This window comes from Furipterus horrens, unplaced genomic scaffold (assembly GCF_987537825.1).
Source record: "Furipterus horrens unplaced genomic scaffold, mFurHor1.1.pri manual_scaffold_5, whole genome shotgun sequence".
NCBI lineage: Eukaryota > Metazoa > Chordata > Mammalia > Chiroptera > Furipteridae > Furipterus > Furipterus horrens.
In genome coordinates this window covers 105,520,298-105,539,530 of record NW_028327175.1, presented here as the reverse complement: position 1 = coordinate 105,539,530, position 19,233 = coordinate 105,520,298, and the positions used below count along the sequence as shown (strand labels likewise).

Below are 19,233 nucleotides of genomic sequence, written 5' to 3'. Positions count from 1 at the left end.
GAGGGCCGGAGCACACCCAGTGCTCGGAAAAGGTAGCAGAACACTGGAAGCTCCAACACCAAGGCAAGGGGAGACAGATGGGAGACCCAGAGCAGATGCTGACCCAGGCGCTCTCCCCTCACCCCAGAGGCACCGGGAGGAGTGCCAGCAGGACCCCACTCACCAGCCTAACACACAGACCTCTGTAAACAGCAGCAGCAGGCGGGAGAGGTGGCCTGACCTATCCGTGTCCCATCACTTGGTGGTGTATTTTAACCAGCCTAACAGTTCCACCTGTGTAACTTGATGTATATATGCTACAGCCAGCTCGGCACAGCCCATGTGACCTCTCTGTACGTGTGTGTCGTGACCGGCCTAAGTAGTTAGCATAACTCAAGATTTGCCAATGTGCAATCATCCATTGAAGAAAATAAAAATGGAAACCACGTACACAACATTTTTAAAGTTTTTACTTTTTTCTTGACTATGAAAGTGATCCACGTACATAGTAAGTCACTTTAAAAGTATAGAAAATAGAAAGAACTTTTTTGGGTTTGGGGTTCTTTTGTTAACACCCATAATTACTCCAACTAGAGACCACTCTGACATTTTGGGACATTTCCTTTCAGTTTTTTTAATGCACTTTTTAAATGATTGGCATTATACTGTACCATTTTATAACCAGTTTTCTCACTTAGCATTATATCACTATCATCCTCCCACATCATTAAAAGCTATTTGTAAACATTAAACACTCATCATAAATATTTACAATGGCTACTTAGTAATCTGGATATACCATGATTTGTATTTTTCTTCATTATAGGACATTTAGGCTATTTCTGATTTTTTTTTTTTTTTTTTAGTATTATAAATAGTATTATGATGAACATGTGGGGATAAAGCTTCACTTAAATTTTTTATTTTTCCTTAAGATAAACTCCTAGAAGTAAAGTTCTCTGACCACGAATGAGTTGCATTAAAAAAAATATTTGTAAATTAAGAGTAAATCTGAATGTCTGTCAAATCACAGCAGCTTTGGAGTTGACACAAAATCTCTCTACTGAGGACCCAGAGTCCTGGGTTGATGGCTCTTCCCAGTGGGCAGCACACCCCGCCCACTCTGTCTCAAATGTGTTTCTGCTTTGGTCCCAGCTTTGATCTGCACGCCACTTCCTGACATCCTGAAGCTGGAGAGGCTCCCTGAGGCCACTGCCAGTGCAGTCACACTGGCCTCAGTGCACACCGTGTCCTTCTTCATTGTCCAAGACCAAGCATGAAGCCAAGCTTTAAGAGCTTTCTAGGGCTGCCATAACATACTGCCTGAACCAGGGTGGCTTTAAACACAGAAAATTATCCTCAGAGTTCTGGAGTCCAGACATCGGAAATCAAGGTGTCAGCAGGGCTGTGTTCCCTTGGAGGCTCTAGAGAAGAACCCTTCCTTGCCTCTTCCAGCTCCTGGTGGCTCCTGGAAATCCTGGCTTCATTGCCCCCATCTCTACCTCCACCTTCTCACAGTCTTTTCCTCTGTGTGGGCATCTGCACCCACGCCTCTTTTTATAAGGACACCAGTCATTGGACTTAGAGCCCAGCCTAAATCCTGGATTATCTCATCTTGATTCTTCCCTTAATTATTTCTGCAAAGACCTTATTACCAGTAAGGTCACATTCTGATAGAGCAAGTAGACTTGAATTTTGGGGAGATGCTATTCAATTCACTACACAGATGCTTCTTGCTCTTGCGATAAAAACTAAGGCTGCCAAGGGTCTGAAAGTCCTGACCTCAGACCAATTAAAGAGCAGTCATTCACCAATTTAACAAGCCAAAGACGATCGAAACCCTCATAAAAATCCTGCCTGTAGTACATCTGCAGATCTCTGGGGTAGACCTAACTTATGTTCCTGCTATTCCTACTGATTTTTAAAACAAAACAAAACAAAATAAAACACCATTTATGTAGGTTTTTATAGAAGAGCAGAAGAAAGTAAGACTTCAAGGTGCTCCCAGATCATTAGGGCTGCCTGAAAAACTGGGAAGCCTTGCAGACCTCAGGACCACAAACCCAGGCTGGCTCCGTTTGGAAGCCGGGGGCAGGAGGAGGGAGGATAATAACAGGAATAACATTTGTTGAGAGCTCATCGCTATGCACTGAACCGTGTATGCACATTTTCTCTTTAACTCTTCACATCAACCCCACAAGGCAGATCCTATTATTACTTTCACTTTACAGATGAGGAAGTTATCCGAGATCCTGTGGATAACTTCGTGGTGGGATTACCATTTAGCATCCATCCCCTGTAACCTCAATAGTCCTTTCCCTTCCTATAGCACTGAAACAGGTTTCTCTCATTAAAAAACAAACATCCCTCCATTCCAACTTCCCTAGCAGCCCCACCTTCTCTTCTCTACATCTTCGTGGCCTTCTTGGGTGCTGTTCATCCCCCTACTATCTCCATTTTTCTCATCTCTGACTCCCAGTTCAACCTATTTTAAGCTGGTTTCTATCACTCTCTTGTCACTGACCCCTCTCACCAGGGATGTAACCATTTGGTTACTTAGAAGAAAAGTGTTTTTCTTTACCCATCTCGGGTTCTGCAGGCAGGGCTCTGTAAACGACTCGGGCCAAAGACAGACAAACAAGAGGGAAACCAGAAGTTTATTAACTCATGCATCCTTCATGTACACGGGGGAGGACCCAGCACTGAGTAACCCAAAGAGGAGGTTAGGGCTTGGGCTTATGTACCATCTTAGACTGAAAGAAAGAAAAAGGGTTTCTGGGGATTCTGGTAGGGGAAGAGGGAAGGCAAGTTATGGGAAGGTGATTGGGAAAAGTGTGGTAGACAAGGATTGTTTAGTAAAGTTTGTTGTGCAGACTGAAGTCCTGCCTTCTCCTGGTGCAGGAGAGGGAGACACCTTTTACAAATAGAAATTTAAACTCCCTTTATACATGCAAATTTCCTTTATAAAAACTCCTGTTTTTAGAGCTTTCTTTGCAGCTGCTGGTTCTCAATGGCCTTTAGCTTGACATAATCCATATGCCAAAGAGGCACCTTTTTTGGGGGGGGCATGTTCTGGTGCCCCTCACTTACATCTAGTTGATGCATGTCAGCCCCCAGGCTGCCCTAGCTCTCTGTACCATGGTACCACACACGCTTGGCTTTCAAGATGCTCCACTCTCTAGGGGTACCTCCCACCACTCAGAAAAAAATATTTACTGTATCCAGTCTTTTTTAAACCTCTTCCTGTCCTCAGGACCTGGCCCTCCGCATTCCACCCCTCCCCCTGCCTGGTAGCCATCTGCACTCTGACTGCTCCTGGAGTCTCTCTTTGGCCTAGACCTCTCTCCTACACTCGGACCCCTGTCCTCGACTGCTTCCTGAAGGTCTCCATTTGGATCTGACTAGGCACATCAAATGTGACATGTTCTAAAACATGGGTCAGCCAACCAGCCCACCACTTGTTTTTATGAATTAAGTTTATTGGAACATAACCAAGTGCATTTTTGTATGTATCATCTATAGCTGCTTTTGTGCTATAACAGCAGAGTTGAGTCATTGTGGCAGAGACCAGGTGGCTTGCAAATCCTAAAATATTTACTCTCTAGTCCTTTAAGAAAAAGTTGGCAGACCCCTGTCCTAAGCTTCCCCTGTGTTTCACATCTCAGGAAAATGTACCATCCAGTTGCCCAACATTATCCTAGGACTTGCCCTTGACTCATATTCTGCCTCACATCCACACAATTTCCAAGTCTTTAGTGTCTGCTTCCTAAATTTCCCTAGACTACGTCCACACCACCGCATCCTCAGTGCGGCCTCCATCTTTTGCTTGGTCAGCCGCAGTAGCTTCTTAACTGGCCTCCTTAGCCTGCGTCATGCTCCTCACAGCAGCCAGGCGATTTCCTTTATGTGAACCCAATTGTCACTCCCCTCTTTAAAACCATTCCCACAGCCATTAGGATGAAATCCATGTTCTTCTGTATGGCTTAAAAGCTCTCCTGCATCTGGCCCCTTCCTACGTCCCTTTCTTTATCCCACCTGCTCACCTGGATCCCTCTTTGTGCTGCAGCCACAGAACGATTCTTTGGGTTCTTTGTTCTTCTTGCCATGTTCTCTGTTGGCCCCACTCCTGGACTTTGACATGTTATTCCTCATGCTGAGAATTCAAATTCCCTGCCAACTTTTTCTCTCATCTAATTGTGTGCCACTCTGAAGCCAAAATGATATTCCTAACGTGCAGATTTAACCAGGTGTGTTGCTTCTTAGTTTAAAACTCTCCTGTACCTCCATCTTGGGTAAAGGGAACAGAATGAGTAGAAGCGGCTGGGGAGGAAGAAGAAATACTGAGTGTCAAGGACAGTGTATTTGACAGTGTGTTCTGCAGCATCCAACATGACCCAGAGGTCATGTGACTTTAAGAGCTTTATGGAGAAAGTGCCCACAGGACTTTGCAACAGAATGGGGTTGGCATGAGCAGTTTCAGCAAGGTGCTGGCATGGGAGCCAGCTGCGTCGGGCAGGGAAGTGCCCCCTTACCCACTGTTTCATAGGAGAGAGGGAGGGATTATCACCTCCATTTGACAGATAGGCAAACTGAGGCTTAGAGAGAGGAAGTGACTAGCCCAAGGTCACACAGCATGTTTAAGTGTAGAGCCAGGACTTGAGTCTGAGAGCAGGGTGAGAGCCAGACCCAGGGTATTTCTTTCTCATTTCTAATTCCAGCAGCAACGCCACACCATGCCTCATGGAGCTGTACTCGATTAGTGATTCATGGCCATTCCAGCAGCAGCTGAGCCTCTTACAAACCTTAACATTCCAGGGAGGCTGGACAGCCCTGAGCCGTGAGAGCTTACCAGCTCAGCTCTGCAGCTTGAGAAGAAGCAGTTAGAACCTGCCCATTTCCACCAGCCAAGACTCAAATGCCTGTCACCAGCAGGAGAGGTGGGTGGGCGACCCAGGCTCAGGCAAAGCACTGAAGAAACCGGGCTTGAGGAAAATGTGAGGTCGTTTTTCCATTCGTTCATGAGTTATTTCTAAGAGTGGCATTAGGTAATTGGGAGCACAGGGACGAATCAGACAGAAATGGTCCTGCCTTTGTGTAACTTATATCCTAGTGAGAGACAAGGACATCAAACAGGAAGGCAAGGAGAGTCCTCCTCACCAGTGTTAAGTCTGAACAAAGCCCACTGACCAGCAGGATGAGCACAAGAGAAAGCGAATGAGAAGGTGTCAGGGTGGGGCTTGGAGTTTGCCTGCCCAAGTTAACACCCCAGCAGAACCCCTCTGTGGGTAAGCCTGGAGCTGTGATATGGAGGGAACACTGGGAGGATTAAAGGAGACAATACAAGGGGGGACCCCCAAAAACCAGTATGCATAAAAAATTGTGTATTTATTCTTACATGTGTAAACTTCAGTCACCTTCAAAGTACTCCCAACTTGATGCAATACTCCTATTGAGATGCTTTTTTCACTGCTCAAAAGTTTTTGAACTCATTGATTTTTAATGTCTTTTAGTGCTTCTGCCATTTTTTGTTTCACCTCTTCCACATTGGCAAAATGTTTCCCTTTGAGGACTTTTTTCATCTGGGGAAATGGTGAATAGGGAGGGTGGGGCACAGGGGTCATGCTGTTTTTGGTCAAAAACTGCTAAACACTCAGCTCCGTGTCGGCAGGTGTGCTTGTAAATCACCCATCATGAAATGGGCAAACACATTAAAAGAGTCTTCAAAAATATTCACTGAAGCCAAATGCAGCCTCTCACAACAACACCAACTGGTACACTGATACAGATGGGTTCCTAGAACACTCACCTAGTGGGGAAAGCCTGTACTACAAGCGGCCGGCCCCCAAGAGATAATTGTGGGTTTTTTGGGTCCCCCCCTCATATGTGGGAAGGGTGTAGATGATGACACGTAGTGAAGTCAATTATTATTGACTAAATTAAATGTAGGAAGCTGTGAAATCAAAAGGCTGAAGGTCTTAGAGGGCCTGGGGCTGGAGGCTAGGGAGGAAAGGATGAGGAAGACCTTCTGATCCTGCCATCACGAAGGTGACAGTGAACAGACACATGGACACACTGCAGTGTGACACTGTTGCTGTGACCCCCGTTCCAAGTGCTTCCTCAAGATGTCTGTACCTTCCCTGGGGCGTGTACTCCCATAGTCACACCTGGGGCCCCCACCAGTTCTCCACATCCCTCACCCCCTTTTCCACGGTCACCCCCTCCCTCAGTTCCTGCTAAGTCCCATGTGGAGCTGGCCCCTCTTCCCCACCCAGCACGGAACACAGAGCCCACCTTCCAGAACATGTATGGAGGTGGGAGGGGGTTACATCGCAGCCACTCAGAACAGTGCAGCCTGACACTTAGACTCCCCATTTCCACCAGCTCGGCCAGCAGCCGCCATATGGCTCACCCCATCCCCAGGCCCCTTTTCCTTCCCACTTTAGTGGAATAATGGGGGTCCCTGCAGCCTTTGGCTAACCTCAACTCTAGGCCCCCACTGTGGGTCCAGAGACGCCTCAGCTGTGCTGCTAGTCAGCTCAGCGCTCACCGCCCACCCACAAAGATTTATTTCTCAGCTGAGAAGATATCTGTGGCTCATTGCTCCTCCTCCCACAGAAAAAGCCACCTCACACTTGGATTTTGATGGACAATTGTGGACTTGCTCCGTCCCACTAGGATGGTGACGAGCACCGAGATGGCAGGAATGTGGAAGGGGTCGCAAATGGAGTCTGGGGTTCAGGGATTTTCTTGGGGGAGGACAAATCTCTGCAGCAAGATGCAGCAGGGAGAAGAGTTGGAGAAGGTGAGGCTGGGGGTGGTGTGGGGCTGGGGCCACCCTGCCTTGAGGGCCTCTCAGTGTCCCCCACCGTACCCCATGCAAAGCTGGAGCTCTCTGCATTAGGATTCTCTGGGTTCTAAGTGACCCAAACTCAAGCCAAACAGGCAAAACATAAAGACATTTTTTGGCTCCTGGGCTGGGCTGTCCCAGGATCTAGAGTATCAGACAATGTCACCTGGACTTGGTGTCTTCCCACCTCTCCATTCTATCTTCCTTGTGCTGGCGTTATCCTCAGGCAGCGTCTCCATGGAGGGCCCATGGCAACAGCTCCCGGCTTCTGGCCCCCCTGGCCTCCCAGAGTAACACTCCAGCAACTTGGACAAAAAATTCAACATGGAATCTCCCTGGCCTGGCTTGGGTGGTGTTGAAATGTAAACTGAGGCATATTAAAATTTTAAGAGTTTATTTGAGCAAAAATCGATTCAAATCGGGTAGCATCCAATGTACCAGAGAGAAAGGAGTGCCAAGGAGCTGTGCAATGAACGACATTTATAGGCAGAAGGGAACAGGAGTGATAAAGTTATTATACTCAGCAAAAAGTGAGCTGGTTACCATCAGAGTACGGTTATGTTCCTTATAGGGGACGGCAGAGGTTTGTCAGGCAGATGACCTAGTGAGGGCTGATTTGGTGATTCCTGGTAGACTCGTTTAAGGTTCTGTTTCTGGGAGAGGCAAAACTGTAATTAAGTCTCAGTTTGACAATATGGGGCTTAGCATAAGTGACTCCATTTTGGGCCTGTTGTCTTATTTTAAACAGTCCCATGCCTATCCTGGAATCACTTGCTTGGCCAGATGGGTGTGATTCTTTGCTTAGCCAAGCTGGGGTTCAAAGCCAAGGGGAAGAAGGAGAGGGGTGTCAGCCCAGTTGTGCCAGAAGAGGAGAGAATGGATGCTCAGAAATTAAAAACAAGGATCCACTGCCTTTTAGAGAGTAAGAAACAGGTTTTTAGAGAAGGGCAAGTATTTGCTAAAGTCATCAGCAAGCTCATCACAACCAGGGCAGAGCTCAGATCCCTGGTCTGAGTCAACACTCTGTGCTTCCTCTTTCTCCGTCTCCGAGCCCAGCCCCCGTGGGGACCCAGGCCCAAAAGAAATAGAGCTGGCTGGCGCTGGGACTGCCAGCCCCCAGTGGGTCCCCAGCATGGCCTTGACTTGCTTCACCCAAGAGCTGTTTGTTCAGATTCAAACAGCAACTGTTTACGCACATGCGCACATGAAGCCCACATTTGGAAGGGGAGAGTCCCCCGAGGAAGCACCTCTGTGGTTCAGGTGCTGGCGGAAGCGTGGCTCCGGGACAGCCTGCTCTCATCCTAACAGACCCACCGGCAGGCCTCAATCTCCGGAGGGACCCAGGAGCCTGCTCAACAATATTAAGATTTTTTTGTTTGTTTAGAAATAACTTTGAACTTATACAAAGGATTCCTTTATGTTCTTTTACTCAGATTCACTGGTTGCCAGCATTTTGCTGCATCTGCTTTCTCATTCCCTTTCTCCCTAAGACGTTAGCTGCAGACATGATGTCGTGTTACCCTTCAATTCTACAGCGTGTATTAAGGAGCGTGGGTGTTCCCTTTCAAATGACAGTGACACAATACTAAGGCCTAGTATTTACATTTTATCCGTTTTCCCAGTAATTTACATTATGGCAACTCTCCTCCTCCTTCTAGGATTTGGTCCAAGAACAAGTGCTGCTTTTTGTTGCCACACCTGTAATCTCCAGTCATTTCTGTGTTTCACGACCCTGACAATTTTGAAGAGCCCAGGCCAGTGGTTTTAGTAGGCAGCCTGCATTTTTAAACATGTTTCCTTGGTGATGAGATGTCCTCTCCGATTCGAGAACCACCACCACCGAGGGGTCTCTCTGCCTGAGCCCCCGAGTCCTGCTGCCACGGGGGAGGCAGGAAGGTACAGCTGGGCCCACATCTCTCGTTGGGGTCCCCACACCTGGCTCAGTGCCTGGCAGCCTTGTAGGAGCCTCAGTAAAGGCTGGACCTGGGAGCTGTGTAGAACAGGGCCACTAGCCTAGCTGTGCCAGAATGACTTGGGCAGTGGCTCAGCCTCTCCAGCCTCACTATCCCCATCTGTAACCCAGGGTGAGGGTGGAGGGTGGTTTGGTCTACCTGTCTTTAAGGGCCCTTTTAGCTTTGAAGCTTGGTTGGCTCTCACAGGGTTTAACTCAGGACCCGCTCCCTCCCATGCTAGAAGCTGGATAGGATGTCGAAGGACCCGTGTCAATCGCTTCCTCATTCATCAGATACTTACGGATCATCTAGAAGGCGGGGCCTGTGCCTTGTTTCTAACTAATAGATGATGGGATGTCACTCTCTTGATTAGCAGACTGGAGAGAGGTTCTCCTTGCTGGCGTGATGAACTAAGCTGCCACCTTGAGGCAGCTCTTGTGGCAGCGAACTGTGGTGGCCTCTAGGATTTACAGCTGACAGCCAACAAAACCTGGGGCCCTCGGTTGGGAGGGGACAGAGGTGGGAAAGGGTCAGCAGGGGTCAGGCCTCAGAGTCCACGCCAGACCCTGCACCTGGGAAGGCTTTCAGGCAGAGGCGGAAGGGGAAGAGGACTTCATGTGACCCGCCCGCAGCAGTGGGAAGAGATGGTGTCAGGATCGGCCCTGTCAGCCTGCGTCACCCCAGCCTCAGCTGTGCTCCTGGCTGGCTCACTGCTGTGGCGCCACTTAGCTGCCACCTGCAGTTGTTCCTTCCCTTTGTCCTCCTCTGTGCCTTAAGTTCCCCGTTTCCAAATCCTTCCTTCCCAGAAAATGTGAATTCTTCTCTTCATCTTGCTGAGGAAAGTTCATCTCTCCATCTCACCCACCTGAAGAGTGTGTGTGGGGGGGAGTTCTTTCTTCTTGCTGTTCCATAATTTGTCAAATTCATCCCAAAGGCAACCAGGTTTCCTCATATTCCAACCTGAGCTGTTCTGCAGGGTTGCCTACCTCCCAGAGAAAGATGAGAACTCTCCAGAGAAAAGAGACTCGACACTTGGCCCTGAAAGTATTAATTCAAACAAGCAAATTGGATGTGTCATCCCTACATCTCTCCCCATAGAGCCAAGTTAGATGAGGTTGGTGCTGTAATCACATTAGCAGCTGGGAGACCGGCCGGCTATTGTACACGCTGATGGAAAGCAAGTGGGAGAGTGCAAGGCCAAGTACGGCGGCAGTGAGGACCCCGCTGACTGGTGTTTGGGGCGGTGAGTCAGGGGCTCTCTCCTCCCCCAGCCTGAGCCTGCAGGTGACCTGCCCCAATCTGCAGGGAAAGTGGAGGCTATAGCAGGTCACTGGTGTGGGAGGAAGCAGGAATGCTTCTGAGCTGTGACTCAGTCTTTGCCCGAGGAAGCAACTAGAGACCCGTATCTCAAAGCATGATGCTCCTTATGATGAGACAGATAAGGGCAACTGCACGTCTGGAGGCAGGTCGAGATCACATCTCCACTGCAAGGACAGGTCTGCTTTCACTCGGCCATCTTCTAGGCTACCTTCTCCAGACCAGATGGGAAAGGCACAAAGATAAACGCAAAGCCGTTTCAAACCCTAAACTAGACCTACAAAACCTCCCTTCCCTGCTCTAAAGGGGCATGGTGGTAGCTCGTTTTTCTAGGTGTTTTGAAAGGACTGCCAAAGGTTTTCAAGTTTTGTAATGTTGTTTAAAAAATTACACTTTATCAAGAGGCAATTTACCCAAACATTCAAGTCTCTTCTTGATCCTTCTAGATTCATATAAGGGGGTGAGTGGCAATGGTCTCAGGGAAAGGGCTTCACAATGGAAATTTATGAAAGGAAATGTTTTCCAAATGGGCTTATTCAAAAAGTATGCCTGGCAGTTACCCAGGACCAAAGTAACCTGCAAAATGGATTTTTTTCTAAGGGGGAGGGCCTAGAAATCATCCCAGTCTTACAACCAGAGTGTTCTGTGGTTACTGTATTTACCCCATACATGATTATAACCTGGAACTAGGGTGGAAACCTCGGAGGGTCCTGACCACAAAGGGTCCACATCCAGTCACCTGCCTGGGCTGGATGCCAAATTAAAAGGGCCTCCATAATGTCAAACCAATTTGTGTTCCACCTCAGATTTTCAGAAAGGGTGAGAAGTTGGTGGAACCAAAATGAAAAGATAATACAACTAGACTGGTTTATAATCCCTCTCCTCAAACAAACACTCACTTGGAGAACTCAAATTGGATGCTTGCTTGTAACGTTTATTGACAACTGTTTGGTCCCAACACACAAAACAGCACTTGAACCACAAAAAAAGTGTTCCAACAAAGTAGACAGTTGAGAAAAACATCTTTCCCCCAAGCCCAATCCAAAACAAACAGTGCAAGATGGGAAAGGGGGTTTTGGTGATAACTTTAGTCTTTTTTTAAAGATAAATCTAATCTGGTACCTCTTTCCACCAGAAATAAAGAATTTCATTGTCTTAATTCTCATACATCATTTTGTCACATTATTTAATTAAGCCTCTGGATAAAAAAATAGATAGCAATTGACTGGCCATTGTGGAATACATGACAAACACAATGAACTTCTGCCGTATTTTCCTATCTTCAAACAGCAAGTGTCAGTCACACACGCATCCCAGGCTGACTGGAGACTCTAGCAAATGGTGCGGCCACACTCACATGACAGCACGTTATTTCAGTCTCTTCTTTGTCACTCAAAGAAGCTACTCTTTGAGACTGTTCCTTGTGACTTGTAATGGTTCCTTGTGACTTATGTTTTAAAAATCCAGTTCTTTACATGAGAGCAAAACTAAAGTCCAAGTGTGCAAACTCAGCCTTAAGAAATCTCAGAATAAGGCAACTGATTTCTCAGCACTAACTATATCACACTGTTTAAAAGCTTCTTTTAAAAAATTGCACATTTGCATTGTACTTCCTGTCACTGTCTGTAGAGGAAATGCCTTCACAGGGATTCGCAGAGGGCCACCGTGCTTAGAAGGCTTTTCCAGGGTAGTTCCACCTTGATTAGGGCTACATCTTGAGAACTGGGAATCACTGGCTTCATAGAAAAGATTTGGGGAACAAAAATCTAACTTGTAAAAATCTCTTTATAGCCCTTATTTTGTGGCATTTTATCAAAATGCTGGCTACAAAGTCAGAGCCCATTTTCTGGCTTTCCAGAAATTACAAAATATGAACATATCCCCCAAAAGGAACCATCTAACAAGTGGAAGACCTTTGGCCAACAGATTCTTTCTGCTCTATGAATGAATCGCCTTTTGCCCAACAAATACAACCCATTGTAAATGTCAGGTTTCTCCAGGAGGGGTGAGAGGCCACCAGCCTGCCTCAGCCACCTCGGGGCGAAAGTCATTCCACAGGGCAGGGAGCTCTCACAGGCTGGCTCTCCCCAATGCCAGTGTCAGATACCACAAAAACCTGAACATGCTTCCAACAGTGAGAAGTAACTGAGTTACAGCAGACACTATTGAGACAAACAAATACATACACTTCAAGTTTCCCAACTACCAAAACCAGCATTAAGTTGATCAACCTTGGCCTTTATACATTTATACATTTAGATAGAATTTCTGTGTGCTCCCAAAGGAAAGAGTATCAATACCCCCCCTGATTTGAAACTTATGCATTGCATATTTTAGAAAATCGGACACTCTTCCCAACATTGCCTCTTGACACACAATAATGTGTGTTGGACTTCAAATGCCGAATTTAAATTCATGACACCAAGACCATCTCCTTTTCCTTTACCTCAGGTATATCAAACTGGAACTTGACATAAAAGGGAAGCTTAAATCATCCTCAACTTTCTAGGAAGCTCCTAAATGGAACCCCAAAGTGGAAATATTTTTAAAATTTTGTGATGAAACCACTTTTGTTTTGGTCCACTACAGACATCGTGAAATAAAAAACAAGGCACTCTTACAAGTCACATGGAAGCCAGAAACCTTCACATCCAACCTGCAAATACATTCTTACCTCCCGGCCCACCCTTCTCTAGTGTGTGAACACGCAGGATCACTGAACAGGCTTTGCTTCAAGATATATCATGCATATGATTAATACTGTCTGAAAACATCAGTAAGCAAAGGCTTAGAGACTATATTATGCTACATGGAGGGTTATACCACTGATGTGGCTTAATGGAAGTAAAACTACTTCCTCCAGCCCAGTTCTTACTGCTTCCTTCTTATGGAACACCATTATATTTCATAATAATTAAGAATAATTTGGTAAAATATATTAAGATTACGATTTAACAAATGCCAGCCCCCCACCCCCAATAATTGGGGAAAAAAAGAAAGAAAGAAAAACTTTAGCTCAAAGCTGTGTTCAATGTAAAAGAAACAAAACATTATGGGATAAATCTAAAGATGGAGGAAGTGGCTTCTAGGGGGTTTTCATTAAAACAGCAAAGGCTGTGTTTTTGAGCCCACTTTTGTGTGCAGAATCAGACAGTGTTTTCCCATCTTAATTCTTTGTTCAAAACGAGTCAAAGCTTGGTTATAGGTGCAAAGGAGAAGTTGGCTGCCAATTTTACTCTATTTTTGGGTTGCTTTTTGGCTGGGCTTTCCACAGGGCCCTTGCTGAGCTGCAGCTCGGGGGTTTCTGAGGGGGGGCAGGGAGGCACTGGGATGGCGGCTGAGACGCAGGAGGCGCTGGAGTCAGAGGTCAGCTTTTTGTTATTTTCTGGTACTGGAATTTCAATGTTCTCTTCTTGGTTTAAAATCATAATTTCTGTAAACACAAAAAGCAAACAGATTCAGTTCTAGAACCTGTAAGAAGTGTTGGTTCCCAGTTTCTCTCCCATATTTTCACAAAAAGAAAGATTTAAAAAATAACCTTCCAAATGTCACACTCATGCCGCCATTTACGTATTATCTGTGTGGCCAATACCATGTGTCACAGTCAAATATTTATAAACTATATCTCAGCTCTCCCCCAAATTACAAAGTATTAGAGATCTTCATTTTTGGCTACAAATCAATGGGCAATGACTTAAAAACAATTTTTTCCCCCACTTTGGATTCTCTGTGCATTCAATCTCTCTGTCAGGTAGTTCTTAAGGACTTTCAGACCAGGAGGGGGCCCAGGCCCACTCCCCTGACAAAAGACCTTGCTCTGGATCCTAGGTCAGGGAGGGGAGTAAGGGCGGAGTGGCGCAGTCCTGACTGCCCTAGAAAACCCAGGAAGTCAAACCCAGCCGGTGTTCCTGCAAGGCTACGGGGGCTCTTTCCCCAGCCAAGCCACAGGCATCAATCTGCTGCTTACAGAGTCACGCTGCTGGGAAGAGATGTACTTAACACCTCAGACACCCCTTGGGTGTGCAAAGGGCTCTCACATCGAAGGTACAAAAGTGAGAGGGGCAGAGGGGACAGCAAGGACCCAGCTCCCTTCTCAGGCTGACACACTCACTGAGGAGAATGGCAGACAGCACTGCCCACACCATTCCAATGCTTTTCCTTCTTGTCACATGTGAACATGTGAACATGCTGTACGAGTGACTCGTGTATACTAAACGCACCAAGGCCACGACCCCACAGAAGAGCTAGTATCAGTCTGCCATCAGCTCCAGTCATGCACTCCAGGGAACACAGCCCTGCTTTTTATCACAGGCTACGTTTTCTCGTATCAGAAGCCAGGTGTGTGGTTCCCTGTCTCCTGTTTTCCAGGTACCCAGCCTCAGTTCCCTCACCGGGCAGCAGTGCCCAGTGCCGTGTGAGAAGACGAGGGGCTGTGAAACCCCTGCAGCAGTCTCCCGGAGAGCAGTGTCAGCAGGGTGGGAGACGCCCCGTTACAACAGTGACGATGACAAGGGAAACTCCTCATCAGAGCAGGGGGCCATCCTCTCATGCCAGGTGACATCAGAGAGACAAGAGGCCTTGGGTTCAAGCCTAACCCTGCAGCCCAGAGCCAGATTCATCACTAGTCCCGACACAAGCTATGCCTGTCACCCAACCTGCAGAGCTGAGGGGAGAACTGAATGCGCCTGGGACTGTCAGCCCCACCGCGGCGTCAGGTGCGCCGTGAGAGCCCGGCGGCGCGGCAGGAGTCGGCACTCAGCCCTGTCAGCTTCCTCTTCCCCTTCAGGCCCCTGCACAGAGTCCAGTCAAGTTGAAGACTGCCCCTCCCTCCCCTACCACACCCTCATAAAGCCCCATGCCCTCTGGAGACATTCTGGACAATCTGCAAGAGGTGACACATATATCTGGGGATGAGTGTGCCTCCCTTACACCCCAGCAACATCATCCCCCATGACCCTATCATTCCCTTCCTTGCTCCCCAAGCCACCTCAGGCTATAAATCCAATTTTGGAGGAACCTTAACAGGAAAAGGGGGTCCTAAGTAATCGGCACAGGTATTTTTTGCCTGAAAAAGTATAGTTTCTCCTCACCTCTATCAAACACTTAATACACTCACATTATAATTTTATTTTTTAAGCCCACAGAGAAAAAGCCCACAACCTAGAACATCCTACCAGAAAGCTCTTGAGGGTGTTCCTCAAATTGAATGAGATCAGCAGACTGAAGAATGACAGGATCTGGTCTCAGCTGAGGGGACGGCAGGCAGGAAGGGACAGGCGCGCACAGGAGGTCCACAGGGGAGCCGCTGCTCAGGCGGAGAAGCTCCTGTTCCGTTTGACAGGGCCCTGGACAGAGAAGGCGGCCTGTGACTCTGCTCAGGACAGCAGTCTGCCACAAGGCTGTGCCAGAGGCTTTCTTTCGAAGCCTTCAAGATGAAAAATGTCAGGAAGTACTCAAGAACTCAAGGTTTAAAAAAAAGCTATTAACAGAAAGATCTGGGTTTCTCTTTGGTTAAGCGAAATGCCGCAAGCCAGGATCTCCCCAGGGCCCCGCCTGAGAAAAAGGGTTCCCCGGTCAGCTTCTGAAGAAGGGAAATACAACACCCTTAAAAGGGGTAGAAAGCGGGTAAAGGAGCGAAGTTCAGCATTACAAGACTTGGGTCCAAGTTCTGTCACTTCCTAGCTGAGTGACCTTGAGTAAGCTACTTAACCTCTGGGAATTTTAAAGAGTTTATTTATTTATTTTTAGAGAGAGGAGAAGGGAGGGAGAAAGAGAGGGAGAGAAACATCAATGTGAGTGAGAAATATCAATCGGTTGCCTCTTGCACACCCTTGTCCGGGGAGCTTGCTGGCAACCCAGGCATGTGCCCCAACCAGGAATCGTATCCTTGACCTTTCAGTTTATGGCCCAATGTCCAACCCATTGAGCCACACTAGTCAGGGCACCTCTGGGAATTATAGTTCCTCATTTGTACAGTGAAAATAACTGCTTCTGAAGGTTGCTGTGACATCTGAGAGAGATGAGTTATATTAAGGTGTTTTAAATGTATATGGTTGCATAACTGAGTTATAAACACTGAACACAGTAACACTATCCAATGACTTGCAGAGTCCAATAAGATAAAATTCTCATACATAGCAATGGATTCAAAATTTTCAATAAAATTAAAATTGCTATAGAATGCAAATGAGCTGATTTCTATCTACAGAGATGGTTCCATGTAAAATCTAAGTGACTCAACGTTGTTCTGAGTAACATTAATGAGTTACTATCAAGTCTTTTCCAGGGATGTCCTGTGACAAAGACTCTCCCTGACCAAACTTAAGTCAGGCTTCTCTTAGCCCCCTTCTCCACCAGACCTTGACCTTGGCCTTCCATGTCTGTCCTTGCCAAGGATTAGCAAGAACCTTGTAAAGTCAGTTTATCATGAGCCTCCAGCCACGCTACCTGACCAAGTTACTCAACCACCATCCCACCACCACGATGTCTAAGTCCTTGGCCTGAGCAACAATCCTCTTGGGTCAGTTCAGCTAGAATCCCCGTACCCCTGATGTCTCCCTCTTGGTAGTTTTCCATTGACTGACACCCTAATTCTGCTCCTTGACTACAAATCCCCACCTGTCCTTGTTGTATTCAAAGTTGAGCCTGATGTCTCTCCCCTAGTGCAATAGAACTGAACCTCTTGCAATAGTCATGAAATACTGTTTTAACAAGAGTGTCAGAGTAAGTTTTCCCTTTAACATCTGAATAGGGTTGACATGTTGTCATTTAGGGAGTGCCTACATCTCTTAGGAACCTTAACTGGTCAACCATAAAATGCTATAGAATGTAGGCCAGTTTTTTCTGTTATTAACCAAATACTTTGGAAAATGTATGACTACTTTAATTAATGAAAATGACCCATTGACTCCCTCCTATCCCATCCCCACTCCAAGCCATTTCTCCTAGAACTTCATCAGCTTTGCTTAGTCTTTCCTCTCTCACCATCGCCACCTGCTCCAAGTTCGAGTTCCGAGGCTGTGCAAGATTTGGGCATCTCTGGGATATGCTCAGTAGCCGAGGGCAAGTTTGAACTCAAATGACCTAGAGGACAAAGAGCACCTGTCAGAGGGAGAAGTCAGTGAGAAGACCAGGATTTCTGAAGGGGTAAGGGATGGATGCTTACTTACTTTTCATGTCATTTTTTAACACTACAATTCTCTTATGACCATGTCCTTTAATCCAGATCACCTGTACACAAGACATACTACTGGTTAAGCAACAGAAAAGGAGGGAAGATAAGCCCTAAAATTCAGGAATAATGTGACCTGTGTCTGCCTTAAACATACTAGAATTTAGAACTGAATTAATGCCAAGAAAAAAATTTTCTATATTCTTTCTTTACCTTTTAAAGCAATAGAGGCTGGCAGAAACATGTCCCTTATAAAAAGCTGTGCAGTCTAAAAATTGTGACATTCAGCTTAAAAATATTCTTTATGGCTTTTAAAAAGACTGTCTTCTAAACACCAGTTCTGGTCTATAAATGAAGATAGTTCTCACACGAGAGCCCTTACTATTTTTTCCAGAAACTAACCACACCCAAAAGCATTAATGGAGATTTTCCAGACCTCCGCAAACCAAGTTCTTACCCTAATCCTAAAACAAAGCCTGCTACCTAAGGATGCCGCTCTCCGCCTCCTCAGCCAAGCTCCGCGCCGGGCTCCTGGAGCTCTCCCACAGGCCTGTGTCACCCCGTCACTTATCTCCACTCCCATGTACCCAAAACTTCTTCCTTTATTATTTTCACTCAGGCTCTGCCCCTTCATAGCTCTCACCCTGACCTGGGCAATCGCCAGAGTCCTGGCCAAGCTCCCTCTCCCTCCTGTTTCTCTCTACTATGCACAGCAGTGGCTGCGGTGCTTTTCACACACAAACCTGAAGCTCCTCTCCTCGCTCCTCACTGAGTTCAGCTCCTCACTGGAAGGAGCTAAGCTCTTACTTCACTGTCAGGCACCTGCTTGTGCCATCCCCGCTACCTAGACCACCCTCTCCCCGCTTTGCCACGTAGTTAACTCCTACACATCCTTGACAACGTGGCCTGTATGCCCCAACGCCTGCCCATGGCCTCCTCAGTGTGCCCCCTCTTTGCTGCACTGACACTGACTCATCATCTGCTGGGGGTCCTGAATTGCTGTTACCCCACGCCTTCCTGAGGGCAGGGTCTAGGACTTTCTCACCTGGCACATGGGAATTTAATAAAGGTCTGCAGAATGAAGGAGAAACACTAAAATCATTCATCTTATGGAAACTATATGTTATGAAAGGATCTGTTTAAAATGCCTGCCTTTTCCTTGCTCTGTTCAGGAGAGTAAGCCTGTGGCTCTCCAGGAAAATCCTCTCAAGAAGCTCGGAAACACCCACCTGTGGGATCGCTCCCAAGAGTTCCTCTACACTACTGTAGCCGTAAGTCTTGGGTTGCAGCGTTTCTCCGACATACTTGGTATAGGCCACGGAAAATTCATGAAGGAAAAGCTGCTGGTAGTGGTAAGTATGAAGTAAAGACCGCACATTCTTGGCAAACATATACAGATTTGTGAGCTTCACACACTCTTCTGTCTTATCATTAGTGAAAACCTGGTCCAAGAGAAGAACACAGCATTAGACACGTCCTGAGTGACTGCTCCACTGGCCCAGAAGTGCAGGCCTCCAGCTCCAAGTGACAGTGACAAGGCCCGAGGCACCGTGAACTAGTCAAACTTGAAAATGGACAGTCAGCCACGGAGGAAGAGGGATTCATTCAAGGAATTGCCCCCAGACAAAGACGAAGCCTTGAGCAAACTTGAGTTCTATTTGCAAGTCTAAAAGGGCAGCGGTCTGGACAAACAGGCGTCAGAAAGGAAGAAACCTGGCTAACCTCAGGTCTCAAACGAGACTGCCATGAAGGGCAGAAGCAAACCCTCAGAGAGAGGGAGCTTTATCAGACCTGGGGACTGAGGCCACCGAACCCCAGCTCCCAAGCTGGGTTCCCAGGAGCACTGGCGCAGGATGATGACATTAGCACTCTTTCAAAAAGCAGCAGCAAAACTGCCAAGGGAAAATAGCCCAAAGCTCTTCTGTTCTCAAGTAAATTAAGCAAATTTCTTTACCATCAACCTTCTC

General features: G+C 46.9%; 1 protein-coding gene across 2 annotated transcripts in view; it reads right to left on the bottom strand.

Moving 5' to 3' along the window:
- Positions 1 to 13,083: 13,083 nt before the first annotated feature.
- The window catches only part of MARF1 (meiosis regulator and mRNA stability factor 1), a 41,437-nt gene continuing 35,287 nt past the window's right edge, over positions 13,084 to 19,233 (bottom strand). For both annotated transcript variants that reach the window (XM_090276972.1, XM_090276973.1), the window contains exons 23-27: positions 18,496 to 18,708; positions 17,265 to 17,325; positions 17,080 to 17,178; positions 15,270 to 15,440; positions 13,084 to 13,528 (exon numbers count right to left, since the gene is read on the bottom strand). In XM_090276972.1, coding sequence (XP_090133098.1) covers positions 13,284 to 13,528; positions 15,270 to 15,440; positions 17,080 to 17,178; positions 17,265 to 17,325; positions 18,496 to 18,708 — 789 coding nt within the window. In that variant the 3' untranslated portion in view covers positions 13,084 to 13,283. The remainder of the gene's footprint in view (positions 13,529 to 15,269; positions 15,441 to 17,079; positions 17,179 to 17,264; positions 17,326 to 18,495; positions 18,709 to 19,233) is intronic.